This window comes from Phascolarctos cinereus, unplaced genomic scaffold (genome assembly GCF_003287225.1).
Source record: "Phascolarctos cinereus isolate Bilbo 61053 unplaced genomic scaffold, phaCin_HiC Scaffold_2;HRSCAF=192, whole genome shotgun sequence".
NCBI classification, from domain to species: Eukaryota; Metazoa; Chordata; class Mammalia; order Diprotodontia; family Phascolarctidae; genus Phascolarctos; species Phascolarctos cinereus.
In genome coordinates, this window is record NW_027555625.1 from 155897967 (window position 1) to 155922042 (window position 24076).

The 24076-nt window shown below is 37.3% G+C and overlaps 2 protein-coding genes and 2 long non-coding RNA genes across 7 annotated transcripts in view; 2 read left to right on the top strand and 2 right to left on the bottom strand.

Moving 5' to 3' along the window:
• Nucleotides 1-301: 301 nt before the first annotated feature.
• LOC110208768 (uncharacterized) lies at nucleotides 302-2699 on the bottom strand. The gene is made up of 2 exons (XR_002324625.1): nucleotides 2653-2699; nucleotides 302-503 (listed from the first exon to the last, which is right to left on the bottom strand). It is a non-coding gene; the product is annotated as an uncharacterized LOC110208768 (long non-coding RNA).
• On the top strand, nucleotides 2658-4509 carry NKX2-4 (NK2 homeobox 4). Its single transcript, XM_020986933.1, is given in 3 exon segments — nucleotides 2658-2911; nucleotides 2914-3165; nucleotides 3730-4509. Coding segments are annotated over 3 exon segments (1164 nt in total). The 5' UTR covers nucleotides 2658-2670; the 3' UTR covers nucleotides 4401-4509.
• Nucleotides 4510-9210: 4701 nt separating this feature from the next.
• LOC110208763 (uncharacterized) lies at nucleotides 9211-12087 on the top strand. Its single transcript, XR_002324624.2, has 3 exons — nucleotides 9211-9355; nucleotides 9697-10002; nucleotides 12010-12087. It is a non-coding gene; the product is annotated as an uncharacterized LOC110208763 (long non-coding RNA).
• A 631-nt stretch (nucleotides 12088-12718) lies between these two features.
• Nucleotides 12719-24076, bottom strand: part of XRN2 (5'-3' exoribonuclease 2) — a 98091-nt gene continuing 86733 nt past the window's right edge. For 3 of the 4 annotated variants that reach the window (XM_078149697.1, XM_020986856.2, XM_078149698.1), the window contains 3 exons: nucleotides 20512-20575; nucleotides 15526-15661; nucleotides 12719-13292 (listed from right to left, as the gene is read on the bottom strand). In XM_078149697.1, the coding sequence (XP_078005823.1) occupies nucleotides 13230-13292; nucleotides 15526-15661; nucleotides 20512-20575 (263 nt within the window). In that variant the 3' untranslated portion in view covers nucleotides 12719-13229. The remainder of the gene's footprint in view (nucleotides 13293-15525; nucleotides 15662-20511; nucleotides 20576-24076) is intronic. The other variant, XR_013484623.1, reaches the window with a different exon arrangement.

The following is a 24076-nucleotide window of genomic DNA, read 5'->3' on the forward strand; positions in this document are numbered from 1 at the left end:
AGATTTTTATTACAAATCACTAATTCTGTGAATAAAATTAAGCAGGAGATATATGTAGCAGTTCTACAAACTGCTAGAAGGTTAGATTTTCAAATCACTATTTTTAACATTTCCATTGTGTATGTAAATAAACATGGAGATAAATATAAAGCTGTATTTGGGGTTTTCACCTCTGCCACATACATGATATGTGCCTTTGGGCTGGAGAAAGGAAGATCATTTGCCCACAAGTGATTTTTAATCCCCAGTATTTCGAATACAACAACTTTAACTTTGTGTTCAAGGAAAGTTGGGAATGCAAGACTTTTCAAACTAGTTTTTATTCAAACTGATAAAATAATTGGAATGAAAAACTTGAATCAAAGCAAAGATCTAAAGCAAACTGTAGTTCAGGAGAATCCCAGCAGAAGCTTAATAACTTCTTTGAGCTGTGATAATAAAGTAGACAAGGAGAGCGCAGCGAAAGGCGAAGACATACGAAGGTTTTCGAGATCAAGAAGAACCTGTGAAATTAACAAAATGTTAAAACTGTAACAATGCTTTTCTTACTGTGGAAATACCGTAAAATTTTAGATATTATTATTTTAATCTTTTAGTGTTTTTAGAGACAACTTCCCAAACGTGCACTATTGTCAAATTCCACACATATCTGGTGAAGGGTGGGATTGTAAGAAAAAGGACCTACCTTCCACAAGATTCAGAGTAAAACCTTGTCAAGATCTGTCTTAAAGTAATCCAAAGGACTTGAAACTGTAATTGCTAAAGGAATAGGAGGCATTACATCATCTGGGCTTTCCCTTTCTATTAAACTTAAATAATCCGTTTTCCCTTTTCACCTGTTCAAGGAGAAGTCATTTCTTGAAATAGAATTCTTCATTTCTTCTCTCACCAACTCCCACTCATTTCTTGAATTATTATTTTTTCAATCCATACCCCGCCTTAACCGTTAGCATAAGAATTTTCAAGAGCTATTTAGTCTTAATAGTATTCCCCCAAATTATTGGGATACACACATACCCAATATTATTTTATGACACTTCTATTTTGTAGCTTTTCGCCTTTCTTGCAGTGCTCACAACTTATGAGCTCTTATTTACCATACAGGTGTTTACCGAAATAAGATGAAAAAATATATATATATTTTTCTGTTTGAATGTAGCTTTGTATTTTCCAAAGAAACAAAACATTTTTTTCACTTTTTCCTGAGTATTGAAGGCTTTTTAGATTCCTGAATTTGTTGAACTTTTGTAACCAAAAGTGCATGAATCTCCTCCTTATACTTTATGGGTCGTATGTATACCTGTTTTCTGTTTAGGATAGTGAGAATCAATGATAAAGAGGATTGTTTTACTTAAAATTTTGAGAAATATAAAAACCTCAAAGCACAGAACTCTAGACTGGAAACAGTAGCGGAAAAAAAATACATCTGCTTGGCCCACGCAAATTACCTCTCCCACAACATAAAAACAGAATACATACAAGATCTATGTAGTGTGTGTGTGTGTGTGTGTGTGTGTGTGTGTGTGTGTGTGTTTTCTCTCTCTTTTGGATTTTGGTACTTTGAGCTAATTTGGAAGTGCCCATTTGGTTGCCCACAAAATGAGCTTAAGGGTCTAAAGATGCATAAATTAGGTAGCCCTACAATGGCAGAGTACGGTCATTGTACCTATTCTTTTTCTGTGCTCTTGTGTAGGGGACCCAAGAGCCTCTTTTTTTTTTTTAAACAGTTTAGATGATGGAGCAAGTGTGGGACTGGAGAGCAAGACAGGAAGATGTAAGCGCCCAAACCATCCTAACTTAACTGCACAGTTCCCCTCAATTAGCTACGACTTTGCCACTGGACAGTTCATTTAAGTCACTTCATGAAACCAGAGGGTAAGGGTGAGTGAAGGAAAATACCACCCGAAGACTCGACGGAGATTTCTGGGGTTCTCGTAATAGGATAGATGGATGGGATAGACCCGGGCGGCGGCCTCAGCTGGGGGTGTGGGTGGGGTGGAAGAAAGGACTAGAGATGCTCGGGGATCTTTTAATGAGAAACGAAAACTGCCCCCCCCTTTTTCTTTTTTTGCCTCCATTACGGGGAAAGGGGGGGGGGAGATGTCAATGACCATTGTTTGCTCGTTTTGGATGTTGCTCCGCCCCCCATGTCTGTCGTAAACCTGGCGCCGGACTAAAATAAACCCGAGATAAGAGAGCTTTAGGGGGCTCGCTGCCGCCACCGCCTCTGGCTCCTCCTGCCAAGGCGATCCCTTCAGCGCAGGCAGAGGCAGAAGGGACCCGAGCGGGAGCAGGATCAGCATCCTCAGCCCCCGCGCCAGGGCAGCCTCGCACCCGCGCACCCGCGGGCCGCCGCTCAGCCCGCCGCCCGTGCTGTGCGCCCGCAGCTCAGCCCTCTGCAGCCCGCTCTGCCCTGTGGCCCGCCGGGGCACCCGACAGCCAGCCCGCGGGGCGGGAAGCACCTTGCCAACAGCCTCTCGCCGCCTTCCCCGACCCTCCCCCATCCCCATCCTCATCCCTTCCCCACCCCCTCGGCTCCCACGACTCCCCCCCGCCTCCAGCTCCGCGGCCGTCCCTCTTTCCTCCCCCTCTCTCCCCCTCCTTCCCTTCCTCTCCCCTCCCCCTCCCCCCCGCCCCCCGGGCCCCCTTTACCTGCCCGCCCGCCGAGCCATGTCGTTGAGCCCCAAGCACACGACGCCCTTCTCCGTGTCCGACATCCTAAGCCCCATCGAGGAGAGCTACAAGAAGTTCGGCGGCGCCATGGACGGCGCGCCGCCCAACCTGGGCTCCCCCCTGGGGGCGGCGGCCGCGGCCGCAGCGGCTTACCGGCAGCAGCCCGCTGGCTCTTCGTCGCAGGCGGCGGCGGCCGCGGCGGCCGCGGCTGCGGCCGCGGCCGGAATGCAGCCACCTCCTCCCACGCCATGGCGGGCCATAACGCGGCAGCGGCAGCGGCTGCGGCCGCGGCCGCGGCCGCGGCGGCCGCCACCTACCACATGCCTCCCGGAGTCTCCCAGTTCCCCCACGGAGCCATGAGCGGTTACTGCAACGGGGGGATCGGCAACATGGGAGACATCCCCGCCTATCCGGACGGCATGAGGGGCAGTGCTGCGGCCGCTGCCGCCACCGGCTGGTACGGGGCCAACCCGGACCCCCGCTACTCCACAAGTGAGCCGGGCGCAAGGTCGGGCGGGGGCGGGGGCGGGGGAAAGGATGACCGTTACTGTTGGAGAGTTGCGGATTGAGGAGATGAAGGGAGGGGGTTGGAATGGAGTGGGCAGCGCTTTCCCGCCAGATTCCTGGCCAGCCGATGGAAGCGAGGCTGGTGGCTCGAGGGCACCTCGCGGGGTGCTTAGACAGCCAGCACACGCCACCCCTTCCCCTCCCCCCGGGCGGTATCAAGGCCCGTGCCGCGGCTCCCGCCTCCCGGGAGACAGCGAGGGTTTAAGCCCTCGCTCCGGCCGCTCTTCCTTCCAGCTGGGCCGATCTGACGCCACTCCTTCCCGGCTAAGTCAGAACACTTCCCGAGGTGTGAAGAGAGAGGCCTGGCCTTGGAGCTGAGCCTAGAACCCTTCCCTGCCCTCTCCAGGCCAGTGTCCCCGGGGTACTGTTAGGTTTCCCTGGTGGGGGGCGGGGAGGCATGGCGGGGGCATGCCGCGGCCGGCGGCCAGGAGGGTGCTCGGCCGTCGCCCCTCGACGAGAGCTCACAGCTCGCCTCCCTCACGCTCCCAGTCTCCAGGTTCATGGGGCCGTCCACCGGCATGAACATGACGGGCATGGGGACGCTGACGGGGATCGCCGAGGCAGCCAAGTCCATGACCCCGCTCCATGCGGCTCCAAGAAGGAAAAGGCGAGTGCTCTTCTCGCAGGCGCAAGTCTACGAGCTCGAGAGAAGGTTCAAACAGCAGAAGTACCTGTCAGCCCCCGAGCGGGAGCACCTGGCCAGCATGATTCACCTCACGCCGACCCAAGTGAAGATCTGGTTCCAAAACCACCGTTACAAAATGAAAAGGCAGGCGAAGGACAAAGTCACGCAACAGCTGCAGCAGGAGAACAGCTTGTGCCAGCAGCAGTCACCGCGGCGAGTGGCGGTGCCCGTGCTGGTGAAGGACGGGAAGCCGTGCCAGAACACTTCCAACACCCCGACGCCCAGCCAGCCTGGGCCGCAGCCGCCGCAGCCCAGCGGGGCCAATGGCGTGCTTCCCTCGACCAACAGCGCTGTCCATCAGCACCAGAACCCACAAGTTAACTCCTTAACCCAGGCGCCCGAACTGGAAGAGATGTCTCCCAGTCCTCCTTCTCTTCACAACCAAGTCACCAACCTGGCCCAGATGGACACGACCACTGTCGATTACAACAGTGGCATGGTCAACCCGAACCTGCTCTATGGCAGGACATGGTAATAGGGTGGATTTGCCTTGGGTTGTGTTTCTACAAGGTTCATCAACAGTATTCACCTGTTGATCTGCTTGCTTGCCCACCCTTTGTTGGAGTGTGTTCCTACTTCTTTCCCCCCTCCCCCTCACACCTCTTTTTTTCCCCTGAGATTGAAGTGCAACAAACTGCGTGAAACAGTTGAAAACAAAGCAGCTACTCTCGTTTTGAACTTCCTTGGACAAATAAATGTATATGCTGATAAACGATCAAACAAACAAAAAATCCTGTGAGACCTTGCTTCTGAAAACAAAAACAAAAACAAACAAAACCCCTCAAAAATACAGGTATAAAAAAGGGACCAAATAATCAATTATACATAATGATCTCTGAGTTAGTTTATTTCTCCTTATTGTGAATTACCATTACAAAATTGAGGTGATTAATCACATTGGATTGACTGGATTGTCTACTGCAATGCTAACAAGACATTTATCAGAATTTTAGTTTAGTTTGAAATCGTGTTGGTTGGTGTATATATCTATAAAATCAATTGAGCTTTAACAATAAACCTTTTGAAGTGCAACTTACCAGAAAAATTAATTTTATAAGTGTCCCCCTTAAGTGCAATTTCATTAGTATTTAATTTAAAATAAATTGAATTGTAACTCAGGGTGGACAAAGCATGTAAGCAATGATATCTGAGAGGACTCATTGTCAACTGGGTAATAGAAAGGAGGAAAAATTCAACAATTAGGTTATCAAAACACTGTCTGTACCAGTTAAAGATCTTTTGCCAAATAATTTGTAGATTTTACTATTTTGGTATTCATTGATATTATTTAGTGAATTCCCATATATGTATTTCCTATATGTTCCCATTTTATTATGGGGTGAAATCCTATTACATTAAAGAAATTCTCAAAACTACCTTTATTATATGATATTTCATCAGTTAAAAATCAGAGAAGTTTTTTTTCCCTTAAAGACACCTACATTTCAGTTAATATACTCTTCTTTGAAGTATCTGGTATTGTAGGTATCATCTGTTATTTCTAAATTTTACTAGTCATGTAAAAATGATAAAATTGACAAGAGCTAATTAATATAGTATTAAGCCAAGACTAAAGAGAAAACAAAATGAGGATAAACAAAATATGTTATCAAAGTTATTCTAACAGCATTTTTACAAGCACATTAATTGGGAAAAGTTGCTAAAAAATTTTGCTCCTTTTGTAATGTACAATCACTGTATTTACCCTTTAATATACCAATTCCTATTTTTTTCTCGAATTTATCTTTGAATATCTTTTTTAAAAAACACACAAAACTTGAGTACTTTTCTCCAAAAAGTCAAGTGGTTACTTCTGTTTGACTAAGTTGTGCAGGGTGATGTGTTTTGTTTTTGTTTTTGTTTTTTCACACTATTTGCATGTTTGCTACAAAGCTCAATTTACACAATGATTTAAAGTCATTTCTGGAGTAAACATATTCAAAGAAAGTCAAAGAAAGTGTGTTATTTAATAATGAAAAAATAAAATGAGTATCACTAACAAGGTGTGATCTATAAATTACACAAATTATCAAGGATGTCCTTGAGGTTTATTACTATTATTATTATTATTTGAGATTTCAGATGATATTTTGGGGCTCAGAGTTGGTTGACAGTTCTTTTGTTCATGTGCTCTTGATCCCAGAAAACAAGATCTCTTTGGAAATTGGGTTAAGAAGGTAAATTCTTCCTTTCTCCAAGTTGCAAAAACATGTTCTTTATAAGAAAAATTTCAAACAAATTTTAGTCCATTTGAGAGGAAAGAAGAATCCTGATGACAGAATAGTTGAGATCAACCACAGCAAACAGCAAGACTAACAACATTGCAATTTCTTAGTACATCAGCTAATGAGCTTCAAATTTTTTAATGAAATTTTATGCATTAGAAGGAAGGATTCAGGGACAAAACAAAAAAAAATTGTGAATCATGGCCCTTGTAGAACATTTACAATTTTGTTTAGTGAGTGTAAATAGGATTAGCCAAGGAAATGTGTGCCAAAAGATGATAACTACTTCTAATTACTTTTCTGTATTCAGATGTGCTTTTGTGTGTGTAACACAGTCTCTTGCTATTGTGTCACAATTTTGAATATGTAGCTCTAGAGTTGATCACACTATAAAAATAATGTTGTGAAGATAACTTTTTGGGTGGCTCAGTATTTTAAAAGCCCATTGATTTGTGAACCAAAGTAGTCTAACTGTCCTACTAACCTATTTAAAGAAAAAATGTATCCACTTGGGCATTTTTTTCTTCTTAATTTATTTGGGAGTTTCTTGGAAATGCAACTCTTATGCAGAAATAATGAAAAAAATTAAAGAAATACACTTAAGAGGTAATCATTAAGCTTTTAGTTAAAATTGAAAGAAATTTCTAGGGACCTTTCTCAAAATGTACTTAGGACAATTTTTTTCTCTCTCTCTCTCTTTTATAGTAAGGCAAGCAATAAAACACTCAAAAATTGCTATAGTTTAAAATTCTACACAGAGTTATGCAGTTGGGTGTCTCAGAATATTTTTGAGAATTAAGACATTAAAACAGAAAATGTTTTTACTATAGAACATTACTTTCTGATTTAATCAAACCTAGAACTTTTTGGTTCAATTTGCACTTTTCAGATCTTTATATAAGAATACAAATGTGCAAACTAGGTGAAACTCATTAACTGAAGAGGAGGATAAGTATCTTCACATCCAACAAGGAGGAATAACCAAAGAGTCCAAGTGGAACAAAGCCACCTCAAAGTTTAGCGGTGGCAGAAGCTAAAAATTGCATCAGAATCCCTAAGTCTGCAGACAGGCCAAGGCCCATTTTTTCTAGATATTTCTTAAAATCTAATTTATTTTTCCAATTAAGGAATGGAAATCCAAACGAGGAATCAGTGTCACAAAGAAGAAACTGCTGGGATTGCAGGTACACTTATGAAATAAGATCTGCAATGTAAATTAAAATTGTGTGTGTGTGTGTGTGTGTGTGTGTGTGTGTGTGTGTTTTAAAAAAGTTTTGTGTATGGGAGCTTGGGGATAAGCTATTTGTCTTATTTCTTACTTTTTTCCTTCTACTTTTGATTTAAAATATTATGGTCAGAAAAATAAATCAAATGCCTATTTATACAGATGCCCAATCAATTAACCCCCAGTTTTCACTGGCAAGTTTAAATTAAATAAAAAGAAATGAGTTTAGAAAATAATTTTTATATGTAACATCAACTGCACAATTCATGATGACATTTCCAAAGAATATTTGTGAAGTAAATTATTAGTAGATAAGATGCATGCAATTTGATTTATAGTATGAATTTCCATATTGGAGAGAGAAATGGTGGTGGCTGTGTTGTTGATTCAGTGTGTGGCATAGTAGTCTTATGCTTGTTTGTTTGCTTGGTTTTTCTGTTTCTTACAAAAACGGCAAAGCATGTTGATCCACAGTCTTAACTTTTTGAGTGTAGTTACTGGAATGCTTTATGCCTTCCACCTCTAAACTGGGTGGGAAGGGGAAGAAGGGAAAAGAGAGGGAGACCAAAAAAAAAAGAAGAGAATGTAAATGAACCCCTTGCTTTGGCTGAATTGGTGAGATTCGGAGGGAGGGGCTGAAGACGATAGGCAGATTGAGAAATTCTTGTCAAGCAGGTGTTCAGTATCCCAAAAATGGGATAAAGGAAATACTGAGACATATATTCATTTCTAGATCAGCTCCTGGTGTGTTTATGTTTATTAAAATCTAGAGAAAGTAGATGAGTCACATAGGGTTATTAAATCTAAGTTCTACTCTACCCCCATTAGTAAAATGTTGCATTTGTTTTTCAATCTTTTGGATCCTAAGAAACCTACTTAATTTTTTTTTTAGTTGACTTCTAATAAACTACCCTTTGTCCACTAGAATTGTTTGGATTTGAATTGTCTGTGTATGCATATAATTTACAGACATATGTGTCTATCTTTATATTCATAGATTAATAAGTAACAATCTAAAAGACAAATTCGACAGTATCTAGTAATTGTTCCTGGTTGCATAATTGTCTGACAGGATACAATAACACAAAGTAAACTGTAATGGGAATTGGATTCCTAGTGGACTGTAACCTACAAAGAATAAGCTATTCGGTCAATGTACTAACCTCTCGGTTCAGCCAATAAAAAGAAATTAAATCGGATGGCATCAGCTATCATTTTTGTATGGACACAGTTCAGAAGAAGTTGAGATATTTAGCTAATGGCTGAGATAGTGAAAATAGAACCCAACAGGATTTTTTTTTTTTACCACTAAGGCTCTGCGAAAACATGAGGAAGAGAAAATCTAATTTGAATCTTTGAAGATGCCCAGATTTCAAATTTACAAAACCTAATCAGCCTAACAAGGAAATCTAAAAGATTGGCTCGGGATTGAGGGGGGGAGGGGGTCACTGTATTTTAAAAGTGCCACGTGCCTACCTACATTCATAGGAGTAAGGAGATGGAATCAAGAAGGGCTGAGTAATTACTTGTAAACAAAGACCAAATTATGTTTAAAATGATGATGTTTACATGCTTCAGGCGGCAGTTTCCAAGGGAAGACTATGCGAGGTCATAATTTTCAAACGGGTTATCATCGACCTTTAACACAAACTTATGGGACAGAAGGGCAGTTTGGGGTTAGTGAACAGCCAAGCAGTTACTGAGGGGAAAGGGTGCCCAGCACTGGATGACGTTAGTTCACGTTTCGGACAACCAAATCTGCTTTTGTGGAGGTTTCTTTTCTTTCTTAGAACCCTGATCCTTTCCTCTGGGTAGAGAAGACCGAAGTATTTGTGACGTCACGACTGGGGGAAGCGAGGACTCTACTCACCTATGCCGCTCCAGACCTTGAAGTGGAAGAGGGAGGGCAGCTAGGCTAGCAATTCAGCCTGGTGCAAGAGACCACTTTCGCGAGCGAACGCTTTCTAAGCGTGCTTTAAGGTAAATAAGTGAATGTCGGGCCAGTTCTTCTGCAAAATGTCATTGATAATGAGTTTTTTTTTTTCCATGGAGATATATACCTTTTCAATGGAAGTAGGGGACAGGACATTTTAAAGCCACTTTTCTATCTTCTTACTCGAACTAGTGCTGTGTAACTACATCAGACAATGCCAATACCTAATTACAAGTGTCTACCCTTCTAACACAACTGGGGCACAAGTGGAGGGCCGCTTTACTTAGGATAGCAGCAGAATAAGGGACATATATGAATCTTGCTACAAACCAGGGGCTTAAATTGAAGAACGTGTAGCTAGCATTTCGTGTTACATTTTCTCTCCTAGGTTTCCTATACAAAGGCCCCAATGCTGCGGGTGCTACAATAAGCAAGAAAAGAACTCCAAGCAGGAGCTGCGCTCTAGAATATAGCTCTAGTGCTGGGATGAGAAGAGACGGACCTAAGAGTTAGCAAACCGCAAGACTCTCCCTTCCTGCCTTGTCTCACACTGTCCAGACTCTAGACGAGGTGGAAAGCGATCGGTTATCCCTATTCCTTCTAAGACGGACGCGAATAATTCTACACCACTGCTTTCCTTATTCTTGAAGGCTTTCAAACCAAGGAGTCACTTGCTCCTTCAATCCCCTATCCGGTAAAAGAATACCCTTTATTCTCCGTTCTTCGTAGTACTTCAAAAAAACTGTTTTGATGTCAAATCTACTTGACTTTTGCCTCCCGGGGAACGCTTCCCAGCCCCCACTCCCAACTTTTGTTCTTCACAAAGCCAAGAAGCTGTGGGTGGGCCATTTTAAAGGCCACACCCACAAAGAATATGAAGCTTTCAGGCTAGAGCGGGGTAAAAAGCTAGGGACCACTGTGTGATGCAGGAACCAAGTCCTTAAGCAGTGGAATTGAGGAGCACAATAGACGAAAATTGAGGTGGGGGTGGGGAGAGGACTGAAATTCAATATTGCAAGGAACTGAAAAACTTCTTTATTTGCAAAGCAGAACACACATCTCTCTTCATTCAAAATTAGGTTCTCTCACAGGCATTAGGAACACATTTTATTTAATGGAAATTAAAGAATGCACATTGAATATTAGGCTTCCTTAAATGTTGCAACTACAAGCTTCAGAATTGGACCAAACCAGGACATTTGTGCATGCCTGTTCTTCTCCGCCTCTCCACACCTCTCAACTGATTAAACCAAGGCTACTCTCTTGAGAAGTTGGGGAAACCCTGAGAAGTTTCCAAACCAACTGCCTTTACCATGCACCTTGTAATCAGGTTATACAATAATTTCTCTCTTACTAAGGACCAAAGCAGCTCTGCTACTAAGCTATTGGAAAAAGCTTATTTTTCATTGTAGAGAAAACTAGGAAGAGCAGAGTAACAAAGCCCACAAAGCCCTGGCCTAATGTACTCCTCCATCACCTTCTGAAATTAGAGTTAAAATATTTTAAGAACTAAGCGCTACCAAAATGCATGCATATGAGTTCTCAAAGCTGGAAAGTGCATGTTTCCAAGAGCTAGCATTAACTTACATTAAAATTTATAAACAAAATTGCCAAGTTCAAGAGATTTTCTGTACAAATGACATTTATATGTACTAATATTTTGCTTTAATTTTATACCACTTTATTGCAGTATTTATTATGTTATATTTAAAACTACAAAACCTTTTTTTTTCTATATACAAATGGCAGAGACCAAATTCCCTGAAAGGTTTTATAGAAGACATGCATCCCACCTACATGAATGACTATTAAAAGGCTAAGGAAACAGGGAAGAGAAAGCATCAAGGAAGAACATAAACCTCTCCTTGAAGCAACAGTAGTTTAGCTAAACATTTGACTTTTATAATTACTCAGAAACAAGACTAAGAGCCAGAGATAACCTCTCCCCAACTCTCATTTTATAGATAAGGTAACAGAGGCTCACAGAAACTGACGTGCTCATAGTCATCTGGGCAAATGGCAGTCAATATTTTAACCCAGGTCCTCTCATTCCACATCCAAAACGATTTTCACACTACTCATGGAGCAGAAACATGGTCCTTATTGACTTTTATGGTACGGATTTTGAAGACTACATTTCTTTCTGAAAACTATGTGCTTTGAGAAAATGGTCTCCAAAACAACGATCAGAAATTTAAAACTGATTTGTAAATTCAATGCAGTCCCAGCTTCTATGTAAGACATATTACTTGGCTGAGTGAAATGAGATGAACCTTCCTAAATTGTTGGATTTTTGAGAAAAGAAAATGCTATGAAATCTCACACACAAAAAAGATAATATCTGAAAGAGCTTAGGCAAAAAAGTACACCGATGGAACTATGTGCTTCCTTCAGACACATGCTATTACTGCTTTTGCAGAATTTTAGACGGCAAGAGATTTTTAATGAAATACAACAAGAACACAAAAAAATTTAGTGTTTAGCTTATCCATGGCAGAACAATTCATATCCACTTTAATATGTACTATTATGTGTTTCATTAGTGCACTAAAATATGATAGTTACAATGTCAATAAATTAGATAAAAAATTTTATAGCAAAACATTCTGTTCTACTCTGTTATCATTCAGAAGTTAAAAAAACCAATTTCAAAATATCTTCCTTTCAAGGCTAAGGTGATATTTCTTTCCTTATTCACTAGGGTTAACATCTGTGCCCTTGAAGATAGATGGCTGAAGCAAAAATGCTCATACCAGATGGTCCAGGAGAAATCATTTCCTCGAGAAAAGGGAAAAGGCTTCAAAAGGCTATAATTTATAATTTTTTAAAAAAATGGCAAAGAAGAAATGTTCTAAAATAATGAAACAAATGAATCAAAATGAAATGTACAACCTAAAAATGTAATCTGGATTATGCATAAAAAAGTTGCTATGCTTAAAGATCAAAGAATACCTAACTTTTATTAAAATTCCCAGTATTTTCTTAAGGACTTAGAACAAATCCTTACAGATTAAGAACAGGTAAGAATCTTTCCCCCCCCCCCCCGCCCAAAATTCTGACAATGCAGAAACAAATATGAATTTCAAAAAGTACATTAAAAAATCGCTTATCACAATTTCAAAAATATAAGCAATCAAGCTAATATTGCTGACATGTTAATGCACTGTGGAATATGTACTTTTAAAAACCATTTCTTGGGCTGATCCAAATTCAAAAGAATTATAAAGTGCCAACTATACTAGTCTGCACCTTTAAAAATGAGTCTTTTTTATCTAATGATAGAATTGAATTAATCTCTGCAAGAGCTTCCTAAAAAGAAACAAACATATTGGCTTTGACTTTGCTATACACTTAAAAAGTGAAGTGTTGAAATGTTGAGGAAAAATAGAAAAGAACACAAGAGACCAGAGTTTTAAAAGTTAATTTTTTTTTTTTACTAAAGTGGTCCAGAAATTCTCAGACAGATACAATAATGAAGTGTTTTCAAAGGAATATTGAACAGTAGCTTGTCTTAAACATGTGTTTTCTAGCTGGTTGAAGATTCTACCTGAAGTGTTCAGACCTAATTTTTGTGCATTAATTAAAAATCAGTATGTATTTTGGATGAGCTAGTGTACACTGTTTTGAAATTCACAGTAATACAGTTTGATTCTTAACTACGATTAAAAAAACCAATACTTTTCTATTCATCAAATGTCTCTCACAAGTAAAGTAGTAAATTCAATTCCACTGTATTATGCGTTACACAATTGGAAAGCAACATAAAACACTGAAAATCAGATCTGTAAGAAATATACACGGTTAAAACAAATACATCAAGTATTGTAATTCTTAAACTACTGTTTGATAAGGATGCTTCCTTTCCACAAACAGCATAAAATCGTAGAATGATGAAAGGATTTAAGAAAGCTTTACAAAAGCTTAATTCCAGTTGTATCTTCCTGAGGGAGGTGGCAAAGGGTAATTCCTTCCAGGGCCATATCCCTGTAAATAAACAAAAGGAAGAGTTTATTTTCTGGATTAACATCCTAACAAATAAATTAACTTCTCTGCTCTATTTTTAAAATTACAAGACAGCATCTTCGCAGATAAGGGCAGCAAAGAGTTCTAAGTAAGTATTAAGAGTATATACAGATGGTCTCCTAAAGGGAAATATTTTTATCCAAAAAGTTCTGTAGACTACTTGATACAGAATAGAGTTAGCAAAAATTAAACGCCTGAAAACTGACTTTAAAATTTTAATTAAGTGTTGATTAATGTAACAGCTGCTTTTCAGGATCTTTAGGTTTCACTAACACTATAAACTAAAAAAGCACTAAGTATGATCACCTATAGTTTAGGAAAAAAGTAACACACACACACACACACACACACACACACAAGTTTTTTAGGTGAAGTGCTTAAAGTACCTTTTGGTGGGTAACCAAGTCAACTATGAGGTTTAATAAATAAGCAATTGAAAACTATTTGAACTAAGAGATCAATTAATTCTACAGGTTGCTTCTCCTAATATAACATGATACAGATGTTCAACAATCTTTTTTAAGTCACAAAGACCAATGCTACAGACTAATCAATTACTAATGAAACAATTATATTTCAGACTTTTGGTATGCCTGCAAATAATCATCCTTTCAAATTTCAGCACAACACAAGATAAAAATGTGCCACTACTTCTATTATTGCTCCCTTTTATTCTAGGGCTCTAAAAAAGAATCTCAAAACCAGTTTTTGACGCTTTTTATTTCCACTCAGATCAGTGAAGTGGTTTAATTTTAATAAAATAAACACATATAGACCTTAAGTTCACAATGTAAGTAAGCTAAGGTCTTTGTTAGTTGGGTTCTGCAAGGAAGTCATAATATTATGTTTGTGACAGCAATTTTCTGCCATGTAATTGATGAAACAAATTTTGTAGTTCACAATGGAAGACCATACTAAGAGAAAAGAAAATTATAAAACAAAACAAACCTGTATTTTAAACTGATCATTATAACTTGACCTGTGATTTCAAAATCACTTGTATGAAAAAGAATTTTGTGAACCCTATATCCAAAACAGACTTGAGGGTGGCAGTAGGTTTAGGATCTAGCAGAAAGACCAACATTTAACTACGGAATGAAGACACCTGGGTTCTAGTTCCAGATTTTGCAGTGTTAAGCCTCTGGTCAGGCCATTTAAGCTTTCTAATAAGCCTTTTGGTTTCTCCTCTAGAAAATAAGGGAGTTGGACCATAAGATCCTTAAAGTTTCTTTTGGCTCTAAGAATGCCATGATTCTAGAATACACATTACTCATCTTTATACACAATAGTATCCATCATCAACAGGACCCTAGGATGATAGTATTCAAGAACAAAGTCTATAAACTGATTTTTAACAGGTCATGGTAATAAATCCTTTCAATTGATATAACTAGGGTCATTTTACTAATTAACCGTTCTAATTATGCGGAATTATGACACATGCTCTATGAACTTACAAAGGGAAATACTTCTTAATGTTTTAACACTGAGGAAAAAAACAAGGACATTTGGTTACTTGGAGACAAATAAATGGTAGGCAATAAAAGGACACATGGCAGCAAAATTAGACTAGAAAAAATGTCAATTTAACATTCAAAAGTATTTAAAGTAGGCCTTTGAGCTATATCATGTAAGTTATTTAAATATTTCATATGATCATAAATTCCATGCCACATGAATTGAAACATTCTGACTCTCTTCCTTGGCAATCATTTCAAAACAAAGAATATATAAATGTTAGCCAGGATGTCAACTGATTCATGAAAAGGAACTTCTGATGTTTCAGATACAGAATTCTTCTAGTTAAAAAAGTATTTAGCACATTTCAAAACCCTCATATTCTTTTTGAATTGAAACAAGTGTCACTTAAATGGACTGACAGATTTCAGTGTTTCTCTGTAATGTTGCCACTAATTTCCAAAAACTAATTTAAATGGAACCTCATTTGGAGTTTATACAGTTTCTCAAGTGCACTGGTAACTGGACAACCCTTTAATTATAAAGATGTCATATTATACTGTCAATAATAGTATATAATCTCCACCCAAGTTCAGACGAGTGGTATTGAGTTAACATTTATAATCTCCATCTCTAAAGTGCATTTAAAGCATAAAGTAAGCATTACAGATTTTATCATGTAACTAGTTTTAAGCTGCATAAGAAGCCTGGTAGAGAATACTCCATTATGAGTTACCTGTCTCCCTCCACGATCATCACGTCTTGGTGGATAACTGCCTGGGCCTCCTACTAGTTGATACTGATTTTGCTGAAATGCTGCATTTTGGGATTGTAGCATACGGTTCCAAGGCAGTAGAGGTTCAGCTGCAGCTCTATTGGGGTGGGGACAGGAGAAAAAGAAAAAAATCCTAAGCACAAAATCTTATATAAACTCCAGAATTTTTTCAGGTAACTCAATTTATTTCATATTTATGGCACAGAAATGCCAGGAACAACTTTCCATGATCAGAAATAAGGACATTTATTCATTACATCCACTTCAGCCTGACATTTCAGTAAGTAGCATTAAAATAAAACAAAATCTCAGTTAAACTCAATTAAGTAAATTAAAAAGTCTCACTTTTCTAAAAGGTTTTTCTATGAATTTTTTGTAAATCAGTTTTCAGCAACCTGAAATATAGATATAGATCCAAAGATCAAGTTAGCTATGTCTAAGATACTATGCAAAGAGCAAACATGTGAAATACAGGAGAATGAGGCTTTATTTTCTAAAATGTCCAGACTCCTTCTTGGAGTCCATTCTTTCTAGTTAATTGCAGGTTGCAAATGAATTCTTACTGCTGAGTATTTTGAATCTAGGGTAGGGGCCTTGGCTGTTTTTTCCCATCCATTATTCTGCTCAATATGTCAGAAGGTCTGATCGGGAAGAAACCTTTTCAAGTTCTATTGATGCAGCTTTCAATTGACCATGGTGACCTAGCAACATAAGCACTAATTGGCATGGACTGACTGACATTTGGTGTACAGTTTATATGGGAACACAAATTCAACATCTATTATAACCCAGTTTGTCACCCCAGATTACTAGCAAAAAGAAATGTTTTAATTGCCTTCAAGTGTCTATTTTAACTTATGGATATAAAGCAACAGGTATAATGTACTAAATCATGGCTTAATTAAAAATTTTCATGAAAAATGATATAGCAATGATACAGCTTCTAAAGGCAAGCAACATTTAATTTATAACTTCCTCCCTGATGCTTTAGACATTTTTCTCTTACTAAAAATTTTATTTTTTTTATAGAACATTTACTCCAAGGGATAAAAGCAAAAAGTTGGGACTCTAAAGAAACCATACCTTATTATAATGCACTGCCTTTATTGTACAGTCTGTTACACAGGAATTGGGGTCAAAGCCACAATTTAATTCTTACTGGAACATTTTTGAGGGTCTGGGTATTAAGTATAACGCAGTACACATAGATAGCTCCTAGCCAGATAAATTTATCTTATTTGAACTATAAACAGATGAATGCTTCAATTTCACTTCCCATGTTTTAAAGAAGCTAGAGTTTGCAGGGTTAAAATACTCTTTTGACAATTATGTACTCAAGTCTGAATTCAGCTTCCCTCCCCTGTCCAAACCCCTCATTTTTTTTACTTCAAGGGTTTTTGGTGTTTTTTTTTTTTAAATACCAAGGATAATTCTTGTATGATGCCTGGAAAACAAGGACTGCTTTCTGGACAACTTTGTGGAGTAGCTCAGATTATTTTTAGCTAGTAGTTTTAACCATAACTTAATTAATGAATGTATTGGTATAATGGTTCTAAAAATAAAGCAATTAAAAACAACAAGCTCTGGATCCCAAGATGCAGAAAAAACACTCAAAGCTGTTTTGTAGTTTAAATATTTTCTGGTTCAATTTTTTTTTCAAATGAACACAATGAGGCAATGAATTATCATCTGTTCCTATCTGAAAAGCATATCAATAGTGCTGGATAAATGAAAAGCACAAGATTACTACTGTATAATAAGATGAAGGATGTACAAAATATAGTTCCTGGGAAAGGCTCACCTAATAATTAGACAATTTAGTTTTGATAAACGTGTCAGCTATATATTTTATTATTAATTTCAGTATGACAGCATTTATTCAAGTTGCAAGAAAACCTGCTGGCTGAATTCTGGCTTTTGTTTTGAACTCAGAATTAATTTTTTTAAAAACTTGTATTTTACCTTTAACATGATTTTATGGGGATCTTTCACTGTCACTCAGGGACTTATTTTTTTTAAAGGATTATCAATATTGTACTATTCATTTGTAAATATTACTCTAAAAGAAGTCTTGATATTAATAATGTTTTCTGAAAGTAAATGAGCTTAAGGATAAGGCAGATTTTGGAGGTAATCTAAATTAATATTTTTAATTTAATATTCAGGCTATTTAAGAATTTTAACAACAAAAATCCATCTTATTTCAAGTATTCAAATTATTAATCACCAACAGATAGCAATGTAAAGTATATACTTTTTATGTGGATAGTTTAAATATTCATATTTCTTAAGTCAGAGGTCTTTAGAAAAATACTTTGTGACAAATTAAGTTTCTTCTTTTTTGAAGCTACTTCAAAAGACTGATTAAAACTGTGAAATAACACACATCAAGGTAAAACAGAAAATGTGGTTGAGAGTTCATGTTTTCATTTTGCTTTCTCCACTTACATACTTTAAATTTTCAGGAAGTTTAGGTTTATGGCAAACTTAATGATGTCTTTATGTGTATTAATCACAAGTGAACCTTTTGTCATATCAGAAATGAAACCTACAAACAGAAGTAGAAAAAACAATGAAGGGGAATCTATAGTAAAGGCTCAATTTTACTGTAATATTTGCCCAGTTGTATGCAATTGAGTAATGAAAGCCTCCATTTGCAAGTAAACACAGAATGGGGCAGAGTTCAAGTTGCCATGGGAATCTTAGCATTAGATTTTCTGATTCTTAAAGCAATTAAAATCTTTGGCTTAGGATTAACACTGGATTTTAGAAAATCACATTTCAAAAATGTAGAAAAAAATGCAATATCAAAACAAGGAACTAAATTAGGAAGAGGTACAAAGAAAGTACAGTTTGATGTGCATATATTTCTTTTCTAGAAGGTTCCCAACCTAACACATTTAACTTGCAAACCATAGTATTTAATGATGCCTATGTCAAACTACACCTACAAAGACACACAGACACACACACACACACTAACTCTCTCTCCCCCTCTCGTCCAACTTTAAAATATATTTTTTAAAATAAAATTGAGATGACAATTCTAGGTTACTCAAGGATATGGTTTAAGCTTTTTAAGAGTAGCAAATTTCAACCTTCCTTCCACCTTCAAAAATGTCACCATTTTTTGCTAATCAGTTTTCATGATAAATTGGAGTTTCTAGAGTAATAGAATTCTATTATCCTCACAAATCATTATTTTTTTTGTTAGAAAATGAAATTCACTTTTAAAAAGCATATTACTGTTTACTAGATCTAAAGAAAAAAATAGGATAAGAATAAAAGGTAGAGAATTAAAATGGCAAAACTGGGAATCTGCAAAAGCTTTCTGGGAAGAAATTAAATTTGGTGAGGTTATTTGAGTAAGGGAGAGAATATAATTTATCCAATGAATTGAACAGTTATTCAAAGGAAGGAATTGCCTGTTTTACTTCCTTTGTAACTACAACTGCAGTGTAATAGTCAGATAAAGTAAGTGCTTAATAAAAGTGTGCTAAAAGAACAGTTTCAAGGCAAAGACAGAATCATAAGCAAAAAAGAGGGGAAAAAAGTCTTTTTGAGGGGCAGATTATCTAGAAAGGCAACAGCAGAAAGGAAATATCAGGTCCAAATCAACCTTAATGTGTTCTATGTCAACTTTTACACAATATTTTAGTGCTACGTATGTCATTTAGCACACTTAAATGTAAATTATTTGGTGTTTCTAAATAGCTATACTGATAGAACAAATGAGATGGCAAGAAAATGTGGAATTAACTGGTACATTTAGAAACAAAAGTACTATATACAAAAGAGGCAGAACAAATGCTCAATTTTAAATATGGAGAGAATTATGTAACTAACAGCATTTGTAAGATTGTCAGTCATGGACACTAATAACAATATTTTTTTTAGAAAGTCTGTTACTTTTCTAAAATTGGTCATGAAAATTATAAAATTACGGTACTTCTGAGGCAATCCTTGGTCAAATTTTGATCAAACAGGATAGCAACTTACAATCCTAAATAAAATTTTGAAATGTAAGTTATTCATTGAAATAAAATACAAGAACTCAGAATTATAAAGACTAAAATGTTGTCAGAAAAGATATCTTTCAACCAGCCTGTGCAGGCTATTTCTTAGCCTTTATTGGTGCTGCCAAGCATAACATAAACTATTCATTTTCAAGCTGTACTTTTCAAGGTATTCTGTAGATATTAATATAATTATTCATAACATTCATAGCTTGTCATTTGTAGTCTGACTTAAGGGCACACAACTTATCAATGAAGGAACACATGTAAAACATCCCTTATTACTAAACCATGTCACATTCTTTCTATTCTATGGTACTTATTAGACTGCAGATTCCATAATCCTCTTCTGAGTCCCTTCTGCATTTAATTCAGTTCAGTCTTAAGTAGTTAAAGAAACTGTTTTCAGTAGCAACTAATAACTACTGACCTACAGTGACACTGCCCTACAATAGGCTTGTCAGCTCTGAAAAAGTTGTACCAAAGAAGCTGATTAGGACCTCAAGAGGTTTGTAGCAAGAATCAATGGTTGGTCTGTGCTAATGCTGCACTACCAGCACAGAAATGATAAAAGTGGAACACCATTAGTTATGCCTCATTAAGTTCCACAACCCTCCAAAAAAGAAATTTGTTTAGCCTGTCCAAAATCTAATGCAGTTTTAAGCTCTGTGTTGAATTTCATGGTACCTCAATAGCTTCGATAAAATAAAAGGGCAAGAACCAAGAAAGTAAGAAAGCCTTAACAGTTACATAAAATTTGAATTTCGGAAGTGTTTTCTTTTCAAAGGACTTGAACTATACTTTCCTAAATTATAAATCCAAAGGAATAAATCTTACATATTGAAGAAGAAAATCTATTTCAAATCACAAGAATCTTAGTTTTCTAACCCCCCCAAAATTGGACATAAAACCTTTTTATAATTAATATTACCTGTCAAATCTTGGTTGATGGAAAAGAGGAGTGGGACCTCTCCAGGAATCATGTGGTCTCATATCTATAAGATGGATGGGAAATTTAAAATGAAGTAAAAGGGAGCACCAACACAAGTCATTGCTAAAATGTATACTTTCAAATGATGGAGAAAAAGCCCTGGGATATAGCAGGCACTGAATAAAATCCAAATAAATACTTCAAGAATTCTAAAAGATTAATCTTTACATTTGCATTTAATATGATGGGCAAAATAAATTATTTAAGTCTCTTGTTCTGATCAGGGCTGGTCATTTCTGTTAATATGCAAAACAAGTGAAAAAAAAAAACCAACCAAGTTTAATAATCTGAAATCCTCCCTTAGACATGTGAAAGTGAAAAGAAAGCTGATTTACCTAGATATCATTGCATTAAAAGACCATAAAATCTCTCTCAAACACATGGCAGTAAAACATGAAGAAATTATAAAGACCACCCACTTTTCTATTGTTCTCTTGTAGTCAAACCCCAATGCTAATACAAAGATGTAGTAGCAACAACACTGCTTTAACAAGACACAATTAAATGACTGCTGTTCTTCCAAACAAATTGACCAGTAAACAGGATGAAAGAAACAACTAATCAATAGCTCCCTGGTCAGTTCACAGCACTCAGCAAATTGTGTATCAATCAAAAGCTTCAGTTTCAGTGACATCTTTGATGATCTTCAATGGCATTTAAGTGTGACCTAATTAAAACAGCTGGTTCCAGAAGTTGTCTAATGAGAGCACTGTGTTGATAGTTAACACCCTGTTAAAACTGGCAATATGCAACTGACAACAAGGCTTAACATCATGTATTCAGGCTCACATTTTAAGGAAAACAGCAGCTACAACTTAATATTTTCTCTTTCTCAAACCACATATGCAATATAGATATTTAGAAAAGTAGAAATTTTTACCCCTTAAAAAAAAAGACAAGGGACATCTCATCCTTTTTTGACATAGTGTTCTAAAAAGTAATGGAAAATGAAAAAAGAGAACACGAGACAAAGGAGAGAGACAGCGTAAGGCAGGTGCTTTTGCTTTCAAAGTATTCTCCCAGCTCACATTAATTTCCATCTTCAGCAGTTCTGCTACTTCTACCATGGGCTTCTTTCCAATCAAAACACAAGCTAAGCATGCCAGATTGTAGAGGGCTTTCTAAATGTGGACAAAATATATATTGTGGACTAGACTTGAGCAAAGCTAAATTTGAAGTTTTCATGTTGTTAGATTTAGAATAGAAAGACAGTGACTTTTTCTCCTTCCCTGTTCCAAGTGAGACAGAGCAAAATTTAATGCGAGCACTAGACTCTTCTATTACTAAAACTGATTAGATTTTGGATTCCTGTCCTTTGTCATTTGTGTTATTTCAAAACTAAATCCAAATCTAAACCTGAATAGTTAATAGGAGAAATTACCCCCCTCTAATTTGAATTAAATATGGCATTCACATAGTGACAAAAATGGAACATTAGTTCTCAAATTAAGGCAAGTTCTTACTAGAAGACAATAATGAAGAATGGTCAGTGTATTATATTAGAATAGTAATTTTTTTTGGGGGGTGAGGCAATCAGGGTTAAGTGACTTGCTCAGGGTCACATAGCTAGTAAGTGTCAAGTGTCTAGGGCTGGATTTGAACTCAGGTACTCCTAACTCCAGAACCGGTGCTCTATCCACTGTGCCATCTAGCTGCCCCAAGGATAGTAACTTTGCTGATGTTTTCCAATCTTCATAAATAAGCAGTGATACCCAAAATTAGAATATAAATCCAGAAAGCTAGTCATCACATAAATGACAGGAAATAAGAAAATATATGTGTGTGCATATATATCTCTCCACAATCTGTAAGGTTACATTTTTGAAATCACTACAATTTCACATACAACACTAGTAGAAAATGGTTATAGCATGATGTACAATTGTTAAAGCTTTTTAAAGAATAGCCATTATTTGACCAACATGCTTTCTTTCTACTGAAAACCTAAATATTTATCTCAAGATCACATTAAATTAATATATCACAATAAATTAAATATAATTATTTAATGTTTTACCAATGGATATACAACAGATGTTCTAGTCTGGCTAAAGTAGTCTCCATTGAATAAACACCTAGGCCATTTGTCAAGCCACAACTTTGCTCATAATAACATCTCTGGTAGTTAAGTATAAAGCTAAAGCACCTAGAAGAGGTGAATGGACTTTAGTGATGGAATGTGTTAACATATCTTTAAAAAGCTGAGATTGAAAAGGAAGGTCATTATACTTTTTTTTGTCCTCTGAAGTACTAACCTATGAAAAGAGTACTATTAAAAATCTGTTGGTAAATTTATTAAATTGACACAGAACACATTAAAATATTTAAAGTTATGCATTTCATGAAGCAGTACCCTTCTGTAAGATGCTAAGGAAATGAAAACTTTTCAAAACACACACACACACCCCTACCTCATGATAGAAATATGGTTTGTTTTTTTAAGACAATTGGGGTTAAGTGACTTGCCCAGGGTCACACAGCTAGTTAAGTGTCAAGTGTTTGGTCTGAGGCCAGATTTGAACTCAGGTCCTCCTGACTTCAGGGCCGGTGCTCTATCCACTGCGCCACCTAGCTCCCCCTAGCAATGTTAATTAGCTTTGGTTCTTCTATGTCAGGAATTCTTAATGGTTTTTGAGTCATGGACCGACCCCCCCCCCCCCCCCGGCAGTCTGTTGAAGTCTGTGACAGACCACTTCTCAGAATATTTTGAAATGCATAGGACTGCAAAAGAAAACAATTATATTAAAATTCAGTTATCAAACTATTAAAGAATAATATCAAATTCAGTGACCTTAGGTTAAGAATCCCTGCTCTATGTAACTATAGTAAATACCAATCAATTATTTGCAAAGAGATGCATTTTATTAAGTATTCTTATAAATGAAGATGATAGTAAAGGAATGATTCACTGCTACTAGAAGAACTACTTATTCTGGAGTGCAAATATACATAATACAAATATTGACAAAAGACAAAAAAATGTAGCTCGATGCCATTTTGACCCACATATTAGTGTCTTCTACAGAAGTCACTGAACTGTTGCTGTCACCCTGGCAACATGCTCATTTACATTTAAGAATTCTGTGATTCATGCAGTCTTTTTGTATGCTGTATCATCTGATGAAAATCAAAAAATGTTTATTTCTTGGGTATTTGTAAAAGCTTCCACAGAGAGGTCTGGTGGCCTATCGAACTGAGTGTTAGACTTGGAGAAAATTTATGTTCAAATCCCACCTCAGATAATCATTAACTGTATGACCTGGGGAAGTTATGTAACCTTTCTTTGAGTCTCAGTTTTGTCATTTGTAAAGATGAGAAGGCGGATGGAGGAGTTTGGACTAGATAGCTAAAGTCAGTCAACAAATAATTATTACTGGGTGCCAGGCACTACGCAGAAAAAGAAAAAGAGATGGGGGGCAGCAGGAGGTCTTTGCTCTCAAGGATCTCATAACCTAATGGGAGAGACAACATGCAAATGACTATGTACAGGTAAGATATATATAGG